The following is a 13,513-nucleotide window of genomic DNA, read 5'->3' on the forward strand; positions in this document are numbered from 1 at the left end:
ACCAAACTAACAACAGGTGCTTCTTGATGGCTGACCAGATCCTCAGATGGTGTAAATCAGCATAGTTACACTGACTTTACCAACTGAGGAGCTGACCCTTCACTTCAGCGGGTGTCTGCTAGAATATATAGTATGTCAAAAGGCATGAAGCATTGTAAAAAATCAGCTGTCACCAAATACTCACTCTGCAAACAGTCAGCATTTAGGAGGTCTTGGCACTTCTCATGACATTTGACACCACATTCAGTGCATCTCATGCCTTGCCTGGCTATGCCCCAAAGGAGACCTTCGCATTCGTAACAGTATGTGGGAGTTGTAGCCGTCCACACTTCGAAGTTATGAGGAGTGGTTGATGACATTGGATAGATTAAAGCCTGCAATGTCTTTTTGAAAACATGCATTTTCTGTTGGGTGGAATGGGGGGGAAAAATCGATAAAAGGCATCTTAGATTTCAATGTTCTTCCACATGAGTGAACTACAGTTAAAATGTATTTTATGAACATCATAACTTTACAAAATATCAGATTATAAATTAAATTACATAGTCCTCAGCAAAATACTCATTTACTCATATATACATATATCTTTGTACTTTGAAGAGCAGGTTGCCTGGATGACCTAGTTTAACCGATTACATTAACAGAAGCATTAAGATGTATTCGATCAGTCAATTATATTTTCAACACAGAGTCCAGTATAATTCATTTTTTCATCTTTAGGGCAAAAGTGCAAAAATTCATTAGCATGATATTTGCAGATCTATTTTAAGCAATTACCTTAAATATAGGGCTCCTGAATATTTATATGGTTCCTACAAGAACTTGTCTGTCTATATACACTGCATGGAATGTCTCTCTATTATGTAGAAAGTGCCTTCTCTTAAATCTCATTTCTGTATTGTCTCCCCACAGGCTTGAAGTGGGCAACTTTCATGAGTTCCATTTTTGGCAGTTTTCCCACAGTACTGAATCTAATACTTTCCCTTTATGAATCAAGACTCTCTTTTACTCAGAAGTGGGAGTGAGTCCAAATCAAACCCCAGAACTGAACACTCAGATCTTGGGCAGCTTTGGATCAGGATCCAAATTTTGCTGCTCGTGACCACCTATAGACAAAAGTTATCAACTATACACTAATTAGCACTGCAAACAAGCTGAATTGCAGCTCATTAGTGCCAAAAGCCTGTTGAACACTGACAAACTAGCCCCTGTAGGTTTGCATATAAAACAAGGCCATAAAACTCTATATGTTTCCATATAAAACATCCTCTGCTATTAAGTTTCCTTAGCTTTGTGTATTAACATCTGCTCTGCCAGGTACTGAGTGCTCCCAAGCCCCACTGATTGCAGTAGAAGTAGAGGCAATTCAGCAGCTCTCAGGTGATGTTCAGCACCATACAGGATTAGGCCCCAACTTTGTTTCTCTGATTAACTGCAGATGGCTGACATCATCATATTAAGAATTATAGTCTTGTCTGTTTCTAAATAAGTGAAATAAATCTATTGTGAAGGAGGAACAGTCGTCTCAGAGACAGCACGGAGGGAAGCTAGATATTTCAAAGACTTGGTAAACACAGGCAAATGAGGCACCAAGTTATCTTGCTGGTTTGCTTATGAAAAATACAGAGCAAGAGAAAGCGAGCGAGAAAGAGTGTGTGTGTTGAGGGTATGGAAGTGAGACAAGATAGGAATCTATGTCTGGAATGGGAAATAGCCATTTTAATATTAAACCTATGTATTAAATGTGGCTCAAAGAAGAGATCAAGAGGATTGGAACTGAAGCTTTTTTCATTTCACCCCATAAATTTAAGTTTTTGTTGATGATTTCACATCTTTAATGCTACTTACTGCCATTTGCGCTCTGATAAATGTACTCTGTCAGTGAGGGGTATTAACATTTTGAACGAGACAAGAAGGGAAGATATTTTTGTTTGTGCCTGGATATATATTTTCCTCATAACACTTGGAATATTTTGACAATAATAAACAGTCTCACATTTTCTGGAGCACATATCTAGACTGCTCACCTAGTATCACTGCTGCACAATCCGTGCCATCACATGACAGCTCTCTACTGCAGCAGAAAAACCATCACCATGTGGGGGCAGTTACTAGTCATGACTCATAAGCTTAGGCATATGTTCTCTCTCTCTCTCTCTCTCTCTCTCTGTATTTATACACACATACACACACACACACTTGTGATTATGGCTGATGAAGTCTCACCTCCCCGGTGAATCTTACAGCAGGGATATAATTCTGTATTAAATTCTTTGGGTCAGCTCCTCAGCTGGCATTCATCAGCCTAGCTTCACTGACATCAAGGTAGCTGTCCCGATTTGTAGCAGCTACGGTGGCGAGGTTAATTAAAAAAACAAACGCCTAATTGCTTGAACAGAATAATGAGCTATGTCAGAAAAACTGCAAGAAGCCACCTTGCCCCCTCTTCATGTCTTCCTGTTTGTTCCCTGCTCTCCAATGCACCATGTGCAAACTTCTTATCATCCTTATTAATGCTCTCCAACATACAGCCTTACTTTGCCTTTCAAAAATCTAATTTTTGATTGTGACATTCAGCCCCCGCCTTCACTCTGCCATAAAACCAGCCTTGATTGCCTGCTTTTTCACATAAACACCTTTGTGCTTCCTCCATTATGCTTGGACAAAATCCCCATCCACATTTGAAAAGGGATCACCTATCTCTCTTTAAAACCTATGCGATGGCTACGAGTCCCTGGTGTCTGGTATTGGTTGGGCAGGCAAGCAGTTGTGGCCAGTGAGACTGTTGTTTTGAATAATTTATGCCATCACACCCGTCTCTACTATAACTTTGACCTCCTCTTCCCTCCCCTAATTTCTGCCACATATTGTCTGAAGTCTTGACTGAAAGTTTTCTGGATCCAGGACTGTTTCTGTGATAGTTGTTGTACAACGCCAAATAGGATGAGGCTCTAGTCCCTATAAGTGGATCTTAAATTGTTACCATGATAGAAATATCAGTAATAATAAATGGTGCTGATTAGCTGAGACTATGGAAGTGGCTTTACATAATTTTTCTATACCTCCCATACCAGGAGCTGCCTGGGTCAGGTCTTCTCCCAGCCAGTAATTTTTTTAAAGCTTCTCTAACTTGCACCGGCAGATAGATAACAACTAGGAGCTCCTCTGCTAGCCATGATCTCTAAAGCACAGCCTGTTCCATTCCTTCCCCTTTTCCAACTCCCAGAATGCCCCCTTCACAGCTTACCAGGTACAGAGGTTAAAAAGAAAACCTCAAAAACATCTCTAATTGAATTTATACAGGATATTGATTAATCGCAGTTCACAGAAAAGACTGTGTCTTCGAAGATACCTTTGCAGACTTCTTGCTATAATACATATGATCTGATTAATCATGTCAGTGCAAATCCTGCTGTGTCTTTCACTCTATTCAATTCCATTGATTTTCACAGGGTATATTTCATTTGTAAGATTTGGATCATTACATTGTGTAAAGAAATCAAAATAAATTGTAGTAGTTCTTAAAAGAACACATTTTACATAATCCTTTTGCTTTGCAGTAAATAGCACAGAAGCCATATAATCCATGTTTCATTTTTTTATTATTTAGCATCAGGCTATTATGGGAAACTTGAAGATAAAAATATGTTTTGTCTGAATAACTGGTTTACAAGTTGTGCCATTGAAATAAAAAATTTACTCATATGTATTAAAGGACAATATAATATTACTAGGGCTGTCAATTAATCACAGTTAACTCCTGATTAAAAACTTAATCACAATTAAAAAAATTAATTGTGATTAATTGCTGTTTTAATTGCACTGCTAAACAATAAAATACCAATTGAAATGTATTCAATATTTTTGGATGTTTTTTCTACATTTTCAAATATATTTATTTCATTTACAACACAGAATACAAAGTATCCGTAGCTCACTTTATATTTTTTTGTATTCCAAATATTTGCACTGTGAAAGTGATAAACAAATAAATAGTATATTTCAATTCACCTCATACAAGTACTGTAGTGCTATCTCTTTATCATGAAAGTGCAACTTACAAATGTAGAATTATGTACAAAAAATAACTGCACTCAAAAATAAAACAATGTAAAACTTTACAGCCTACAAGTCCACTCAGTCCTACTTCTTGTTCAGCCAATAGCTCAGACAAACTAATTTGTTTACATTTACGGGAGATAATGCTGTTCACCTTTTATATATTTGAAAATGTAGAAAACATCCAAAAATATTTAAATGAATGGTATTCTAATATTGTTCCACAGCGTGATTAATAATGTGATTATTCACAATTAATTTTTTAAATCATAAATATTTTTAATTGCTTTACAGCCCTATATTACAAACGATATTTGTTTATATATGTTTGGTAAGAACAGTCTCCTGCTAAACAATAACAAGAATTAAATGGATTCTGTGCTATTTAACATGTAGCAAAAGGATAATTTTATACATCTTATTATCTGATCCTCAGAATGCTTTCATTCGTAATAGTATTCTGTCCTGATCTATTATGTATATTTATAGCGCTCCAATTATAGCAATATCTAGGCACTGTTAATGCACAGCAAAATCCTCCAATACTGAAAAAATTATCCACTTATTCTTCTTAGACAATTTGAGATAATTTCACTCAAGCATTATGTCACATGCTTTTTGAACATTCCGTTCCTTTTAATAAAAGGATAAAAACAAATAATTTTGCTTCCAGTTAGCAGTATTTTGAGCACCAGTGACATACCACAAACCTACAGTGCTATGGCTCTGATTCAGCAAAGCAGTTAAATTTATGCTTTAACTTGAAGCACACAATTAAGTCTCAGTGACATTAACAACATTAAGCACATGCTTAAGTGCTCTACTGAATCAGGGCTTTAGACTACATGTATTGACTACTGTAGCATGTGCATGGGGCACCAATCCTTATACACAGTCTATCCCCAGAGTTTAATTTATGGAAGGTAGGTGTCAATTTATTCTGGGTGGAAATCATCAGCTGAAAGTCGAACATCGGAATTTTCTGGATCAAACCAGTTGTCCAGCCACCCCAGTATCCTGTCTCGAACAGTGGTCAGTACCAGACACCTCAGAAGTAGTTGTAAAACACTCTATAAGGGGATAACCTGCCCACAAGGAAAGCTTTTTCCTAACTCCTGTCAGCCAATGGATGTCTTGTTCACTAAAGATTGATGGTTACACATCCATTAACTTTCAGCCTGTCTATAATTGGATGTTCCCACTATTCACGTAAATGTCTGTTCCTTGTTTCAATCCTACTAAGCATTTGGTCTCAATGATACCCTGTGGCAGTGAGTTCCACTGGTTACTTATACATTGGGTAGAAAAGTATATCCTTTTATCAAGTTTTACATTTGTTGCCTTTCAGTTTTATTGTATGTCCCCCATATGTGCCCAGTTTGCCTTTTCTATGCCATTCTTTATATAACTGTCATATAACAGGTTCCCTTTATTCCTCTCCTTTCTAAAACTATCAGACAATCTTTTCATCCTCTCATCATGTAGATATCTTCCTATGCTTGTAATCATGTTTGTCATCTGTTTTCAGACTTCTATTTCTGGTACATGTTGTTTGATAAGGGCTGACTTGAATTGAAAACAGATATCGAGCTCAAGCCATATAATAGCCTTATAATACATGCAGTATTATTTTCCATCCTATTCTTTATGCATCCTAACACTGTATTAAACTTTTCTGATTGCCGACACATATGGAGCAGACATTTTCATTGGGCTGTCTGAAAGGATCCCCACTTTCTTCCCCTGAGTAGTTACAGTTAATTCAGAATCGAACAGTGTGGTTAAAATTAGTCCTTCCCGTCTGCATTACTGTGCATTTGTCAACAATAAATATGTCAGCTCTACAACTTGCTCCCTCTTACAGTTCTCTAGAGGGAGAGTCTGGTCACTTCAAAAACAAAACAAAACAAAACAAAAAAGCTGTGCAAATGAATTTGTTGAATCTGCCAGCCTCTCCTTCCCCCCGCCCATTTTTTGTGCTGACTTGAGTCAGTGGCTGAATGGATATTGATTGTCATAGGAGTTGGTAATGATTAGAAATTGTCTTTTCGTGGGCATCTGTTAGTAATACATATGGATTGCTTTTAAATTTTGTAAATGTCGCCAGCTATTTTCATAATCATATGAAATAAATAACAGGAAAAGATGTGTATTTTGTACTAGCTGTGTGATGTATTTTGGTCTATATAAATTATATTTTTCTGTGCCTGTTTTTTTTGTTGTTGTTGTTTTTTTACGATTCCATCTTTGCTTTTGCCCCATCAACCTTTGTTGCTATTTTGAAACTGCAGTACAAGGTAATTGCTGCTTTTATTGAAAAGGATAATTTTAAACACTAGTTGTTTTCCACTTCATCATTCTATTTTTTCAGTACTACCAGCTTATTCCTTTGTGATTACCAATGGCACCACACCATCTCCAGTCAAATTACAAGGCCTCCTTTGAAGGTCTTCACTATCAAGGTGTAGCCCACTAGCAGCCTCTCCACTTTTCTACCTGCAGCATGTCCATTGTGGAGCCTAACTGCATTATAAGAAAATGCAATGTGTTTTGTTTTCTCAAAGGAGAATAAATCATAGAAGAACGTGTTTGGCCTGGTAACTGCGGGGTGACACATGAGTGCCCTTTATCCTTCAAATTATTGCTTCTGTTTAACCATGCCAGGTTTAGCCAGGTAAAATTATTTGCATCACACTTCAAATCTCCATGGAGAGAATGACATCTATTGTGTTCTTGATTAAAACAACACTCTTTTGCAAAATACTGGTGGGAAACGGTTATGGCCATATTATCAGAATATGATTGTCTTCAAAAGATTGTCACTGTAAATTTATGCAAGAAATAATCATTCTAGTCCACCATATACCACTGCACTCATTATTATTGGTGGTTATGTTTATAGTAGCCAAAAGGCTGCTAGGTGCCTATCAGTAGCGAAAAATTACACATGGTCCCTGTAATCTAATCTAATAGGTAAACTTTGACACATCAAATTGTAACAGGAGTGAAAGGCAATAGGCACTTTTCCTCTGCACAGCACTGTTGTTAAACATCTTTAAAATGACAGTTTCCCATAAACAGAATGCACATAAAATAAATGTTTTATAAAATAAAAATGTCTCTCATGACCCATTTCAAGTGAGAGACACAACAGACCAAATTAAATCAATCCAGGCTTTTCCCCCGACTGCTCTAAATCTGCAAAAATACACATACGAGTTAAATACAGAAAGACAGACCAAACAAAACACTCTTAGGGATAATAATCTCTTACATTTATGTAACACCTTTATCCTGTAAGATCTAGCCAGGCTGCTTAACTAGCCAGGTTGCATAGCAAAGGGGGAAGGGAAAATTTAGAAGAGTAGAATCAATCTCTGGTCTTATGAAAAAGAATAAAAGATCAATATTGTCCTGTCATGTCAGACAGGACCTTGTTTTTTTATTTTGTTTTTTGTTTTTTTTTAATCGTCTTATCTGGAAGTCCCCACATAGTAAATGGGACATAAATCAGATTATTCTATCCTGGAATGATAAAGAGCTGAATGACTTCTAAAGAGGTTTGAACCAATTGTTCAAGAAATCCAGGTTTTCCATACCAGATGCTTAGACCAGTATATTAGGAACCAAATATATTATTAGACCAAACTACATATTAGGAAGATTAAAATAACAGGTCATTTATTATTTTAACATAAATATACGATCCTAAGAGCCTGATTTAGCATTTCTTATTTATTTTGCACTAATGAAGACAAAAAGCCCTGGGTTGTGAGAGACAAACAATACATTTAGATGTCCCTTACTTCCGAGATTTGCTGGCTGTTTTTTTCTTAGACTGTAAAATTTGCTGTTGAGACCATGTCTTTCTATATGTTTGTAAAGCACCTAGCAACATTGGGAAGAGCATCTTGATGCTACCAGAAAATATATAAATAAATAAACAGCAATACTATAAAAATGCCCAGTCAAGACAAAACAAAATTGTCAACATCATCATCTTTTGCATAACATTAATAATAGATGTTCAAATAGCTCTATCAAAGTTTCTTCATTATTTAAATGAACACAACTTCCACTGAAAAGCACTTACCATTTCTTCATTGTTTATGGAAGTTCGGATAACCATGGCCAGGGATATACCAGACTTTCGGGCAGCAAGTGTCTGTTTAAATTGGACACAAAGAAAGTTAACAAATACACCTGCAATACTAACTATAGAATTTAATGGAAAAAAGAGAGGTTGATAATATTATCCTATGTGAGTTTAAGCAAAATTGTAACAAAGTGATGAATAAATTTCAGTTATTTTTTAGTGCACAGAACTTTTAATATTACACACTTTCCATCATCATCGTTTTTATTGGCAGTGCCTAGCTGAACTGCTATTCCTAATATAAAACCTCTTATTCAGGATTTTATGGCTGGGTTATTTAACCCACAGGCTGTCACTACTTTTCCACTTCGCCAAGTAAATTCATGTGATACAAGGATAGGCATCCTGCCTGAATGTGGTAGCAGGACAAGGTCAGGAGCAATTTGGAGATTGTTTTGCAGTGGGCTTAGAATTCAAGTTGCCAGCCTGAATCATTCTTTTTTTAAGTCATTGACCATTTTTAACGTGTGTGTGTGTAATATTTCCCTGCCCTAAAAGAAGCTGCAGAAAAGTCTGCTACAGAAAAAGAAAATAAATCTTTATCAAAGAAGCTAACAATATTTACCCAGCATTCAGAAAGGGTAAGGGTAGAATGAAAGTGCTCTAGAGCTAGGAAAGGATTAACTATCTCCCGTCTTCCGCTCTCTTTGCCCAGCCGTTCAGAATAGAGGCTATAAGAATGGCTGCTGGGTTCTGAAGACTGGAATTAAATCCAGGTGGGGGGAGTGTTGGGTGTTGTTTGTTTTGATTTATGGTAACTCATCTGGAGTTACGGTAGGGATCCATTCTGCATAACACTGAGCACTTCCATGAGTGCATTCCAATGGCTAAAATGGGCATTAAGGGTGCTCAGCACTTGGCAATAATGAGCCAGTAAAGATTTGCACTTAAGACCTTGCTGATTGCTGATGTGGCTTATTTCTACCCATCAGCTCCAAATTGGCAGGTAAAAAAGCAGGTAAAAAAATTCTTTTATACAAAAAATAAGGTGGCTATATGCTATCCCAGTGCCTGGGTACATTCTTTGTTGCTGTTGTGATCACCTAAAATGGGTCCTCAACAATTAACCATGGAAATAAGCCTTGTGTGGTATTAGGCATCGCACACAGCCTCCACGAATAGTGCTGCATCAGTTCTAGAGCCAGAAGGCCCCTTTCATTCTTGAGGGAATAGACAGGATTTATTCCACTATACAAAATCCCAGCAGTAATACCATTGCATCATTGTAAAATATTGTTACTCCTGAGGCTGAGCTAAAACATTCCCTTCCCAGTCAAAGTAAATCTTTCCAGGAATGTCTGAATGCTTCTCTTACCAAGCTTCTTCCTTGTCATGCATCTCTTCTCTTGTGGGCTAGTGGTGTTAAAGATGAGCAGTTAGACGCTCACAGACCCTCAAGTCTATTGCCCGGATTGGGACATTCACATAGCTTCCTGCTAGGTCTCTAGAATTCATTTTCGCAGAAATTCCAGTAATATTTTTCCCTCTGAGATCCTTAATTTAAACCATTGTGCCTACTACAGTATCTGTTTGGTGACCACATATTGGACCACAACCACACCGATTTATACCAGCTGGGGAATTGGCCCATGAAGTTTTGGCTGGAGTGAAAACTTGAGATTCTTTCCAGTTCAATTTTGAACTTGGAGATAATCTGAAATGGATTTTTGTACTTAGATATATTAAGATTGTTCATTTTAACTTTATAAATGTTTACTTTCTCCTGCTGCTCTAGCCATCCAATTTTCAACAAGTTTCCCTTGATAATAATAAACTTCAGAGAGATATAAAAATATTAATCTTGTGCAACTAATTATGGTGTAAGAAAAAGAACTTGGCATGAAAATATTTGATTGCTTCATCACTATCTTATTACAGTTAATAGATGAACCAAGTAATATTTTTTTTTCTTAAACTCTCAGCAATTTACCTAGGCTGTGAGATTCACTCAGCATTAATTTTCTTAGCCAGTGATTAATAACTAAATAATTCTGTCTGCCTGTCTGTTGCCTTCTCTCTCTTTTATTTCTATAAATAGGGCACATTGAAAATGTGTGTGCTGGTGAGGCTGATAAAATAGAATGTTTATGATAAAGACAATTGAAATATCTCCCAGGTTTTGCTTTTCAAACTTGCTGTGACAATGCTGCATACTGTGGGGCTGACAAATCAGAGGAGACAAAGAGTAGCCAAAATTTGTGTGGGTGGGCAACAACCTCCAGTGGTGGCCAGTGAAGCTCCAGAGTATAAAGGACTCAGACAGAATTAGCAGGCTAAAAACATGTATTTTGTTGGTTTGTTTGCAGGATTTCTTTTTTTAAAGCCCGGAGAGTGGTCAGTTACGCTAAGTTGTTTGCAGTAAGTTCCCTTCACAGTTGCGACCTCTAATCTTTAAGTCTCTTCTGCTTACAAAACAAGGCACTGCTTTTCATTTTAGGTTAGACAGTGACTTGGATTATGCATTAGTGCAGGAGTGTAGGGAGAGTAAGAACCTCAGCTGTGAGCATGTGGGGCAGGGAGTGGATGGAATGTTTACCTTGACCTGCAACAATGCACCAGCCAGTGCAGGGAGTGGTGTTATTTGCTATCAGTGTAGACCAGCAGCAAACTACTAGCCTTCTAGAGAAAATAGGGAAGCAAGGAGGGAATTTGCTTCAATGGGGTATCTGTGAGGCACAAACTCTCCTGGGCCTGCTCCGGGAGTTGCACAGCTTACCTATTATCCCTTGCTCAGAACAGTGCCTAAAGCCATAATGGGGGTGGGGATGAAACCACATTAATTGCTGGCACCCCTAGTGGCCAGTGTGGATAAAAGGCCCAAAAGGCCAGCTCCCAGAAGAGACATGGCATTTTGCTGATGGACCTTGGATCTATGGGAAAAGAGGAGACTTGAAGCCTTTGCAGACTGAGGTTCCTCTTTTGGCATACTCTGTCCCCTTGCAAGGGTAACAGATGTATGAGTTATATAGCAGAAACCTGTAACTCTGTTCTGAAAATTAGATTTCCAACCATCAGAGGAGCGAGATTCTGGAACAGTTGTTGGGGCCAAAAAACTTACTTTGTTTTATGAAAGAATTGGACAAATGTATAAGTACAAGTGTATGATGGGAGAAGGGTCAATAGCCCCATGGCTCACTTGTGGTTTTTGTCTTATGTTCCTGAAAGCACATTTCAGGGCTGCAGCCAGCCAACTACAGGGGTCAGGAAGGAATTCACCCCTCAGCCCCAAGTATTCTGAAGGAGTTTGGTCTCCTTCCTCTGAAGCACCAGAGATGGCCATGGCTGGAAATGGGACACTGGACAGGGAGAGACAGCCCTCTGAGGTGGCACTGGGAGCTTGGCTGGCTGGTTCTTGCTCAAGTGCTCAGGGTCTAACTCAGTGGTCCCCAACCTTTTTGTGGCCATGAATGTTTTCAGAAGAGTGTGGCGGGCGCCAACAATTTTTCAAGGCTTATTTTGTATATGTACATTAAATAATAAGAAAAGTATCATATTTAATATTACATAATATATGAATCCATAAGATAAAAAAGGTAATTTTACATGTAAAAGGTATTAATTAAATTATTTGGCAATTACTCTTTCACCTTACCATGTGAATTTGCTCTTTTTTATCTACCTGTAAGAAAAATTAAGGAGTTTTTACAAAATAAATATCAAAAGCAGTTTTCATCACATTTATTTTAAAAAAAGTAAAACATTGTTGAACTGCTGGTCCAAATATATTTATTATTCTTACTTTAACATAGAACGAAGCCTGCAGCCCTGGAGTTTTCTGTCCCTGGCAGGCGTGGGGCCACGGTTTCTCTCCAGCTTAAGCCGCGGCCCTGCGCCTACCAGGGATTGAGAACACCGGTGCCCGCAGCCTGCAGCCCCAGAGTTCTCTCCGGCTTAAGCCACGGCCCTCTGCCTGCCAAGGACCGGCACCCGCAGCCCTGGAGTTCTCTGTCCCCGTCAGGGGCGGGGCCGTGGCCTGGTGTCTGCCGGGGACAGAGAACACTGGCGCCTGCAGCCTGCAGCCCCAAAGAAGCCGGAGAGAAGCTGCAGCCCATGCCTGCCAGGGAGAGAGAACACTGATGCCTGCAGCCTGCAGCTCTGGAGTTCTCTGTCCCTAGCAGGTGTGGAGCCACGGCTTCTCTCCAGTTTAAGCCATGGCCCCGCACCTGCCGGGGACTGAGAACACCAGTGCCCGCAGCCTGCAGCCTCGGAGTTCTCTGTCCCCAACAGGCTCGGGGTTGCAGCTTCTCTCCCCTGCTGGGTGCTAGGCGGGCACACATAAATGCCCTGGTGGGCGCCATGGCACCCACGGGCACCATGTTGGGGACCACTGGTCTAACTGATATGGGGATGGGAAGGATTTTCCCTCAGGTCAGATTGGCAGTGACCTGGGCATTTTTTCACCTCCCTCTGCCACGTGTGGGTCATTTGCCAGGATTATTTGGGTATATCTGACTTAATCCATTTGCTGACATTGCAGGGGCCTTGAGAATTTGTTCACTTCTGTCCTTCCTATTCTCTGCCTGTGGCACATAATAGTCTAGTCTTCTGTGGGCTGTAATACTTTGGTCTAATTTCAGTTGTTGGGTTTAGTGTGTGGGTGGTGAGTAGAGTAGATGGCCTGTGACAAACTGGGAGACCACAGACTCATAGACTCATAGGTCAGAAGGGACCAATATGATCATCTAGTCTGACCTCCTGCACAAAGCAGGCCACAGAACCCTACCCATCTACTTCTGTAACAACCCCTAACCTATGTCCGAGTTATTGAAGTCTTCAAATTGTGGTTTGAAGACCTCAAGCTGCAGAGAGTCCACCAGCAAGTGACCCATGCCCCAAACATAGTGGTACCTTTAGCTCTATGACTCTGTGACCCACTTAGATGCTTGGTATAAGGGAGCTAGGGCAGAGAGAGTGCCCTTCCCCAATGTTAAGTTAACAACAGCCTGCTGTTTAAACCATTCCTGTGTCTCTCCTTGTTTTCCTGCATGTCCAGATCAAGAGGGATTTGTGAGAAAGGCACAAAAGTGAAGAGTCCTTACGGACAGAGCTTAGCGAGATTTCAGTGAGCAAAGTTATTATAAGGATTATTTTTATTTCTGTAGCACTATCAGAATATGCCGTGCTGTACTAAAGGAATATTCCAACAAGTAGACAGCCCTGCTATGAAGAACTTACAGTCTCAGGATGTGTCTACACATGAAGATAAACCATGTGGTAATAAGTCTCAGAGCCTGGGTCAACTGATTTGGGCTCACAGGGCTCGTGCTATAGGGCTAAAAATAGCAGTGTAGACATTCA

At 39.2% G+C, this 13,513-nt stretch overlaps 1 protein-coding gene across 1 annotated transcript in view; it reads right to left on the reverse strand.

The window, feature by feature from the left end:
* UNC13C (unc-13 homolog C) overlaps positions 1-13,513 on the reverse strand; it is a 421,885-nt gene that overhangs the window by 288,832 nt on the left and 119,540 nt on the right. Inside the window, exons 7-8 of the mRNA XM_032796690.2 lie at positions 8,153-8,224; positions 185-404 (exon numbers count right to left, since the gene is read on the reverse strand). Coding sequence (XP_032652581.1) covers positions 185-404; positions 8,153-8,224 — 292 coding nt within the window. The remainder of the gene's footprint in view (positions 1-184; positions 405-8,152; positions 8,225-13,513) is intronic.

This window comes from Chelonoidis abingdonii, chromosome 9, assembly GCF_003597395.2.
Source record: "Chelonoidis abingdonii isolate Lonesome George chromosome 9, CheloAbing_2.0, whole genome shotgun sequence".
NCBI classification, from domain to species: Eukaryota; Metazoa; Chordata; order Testudines; family Testudinidae; genus Chelonoidis; species Chelonoidis abingdonii.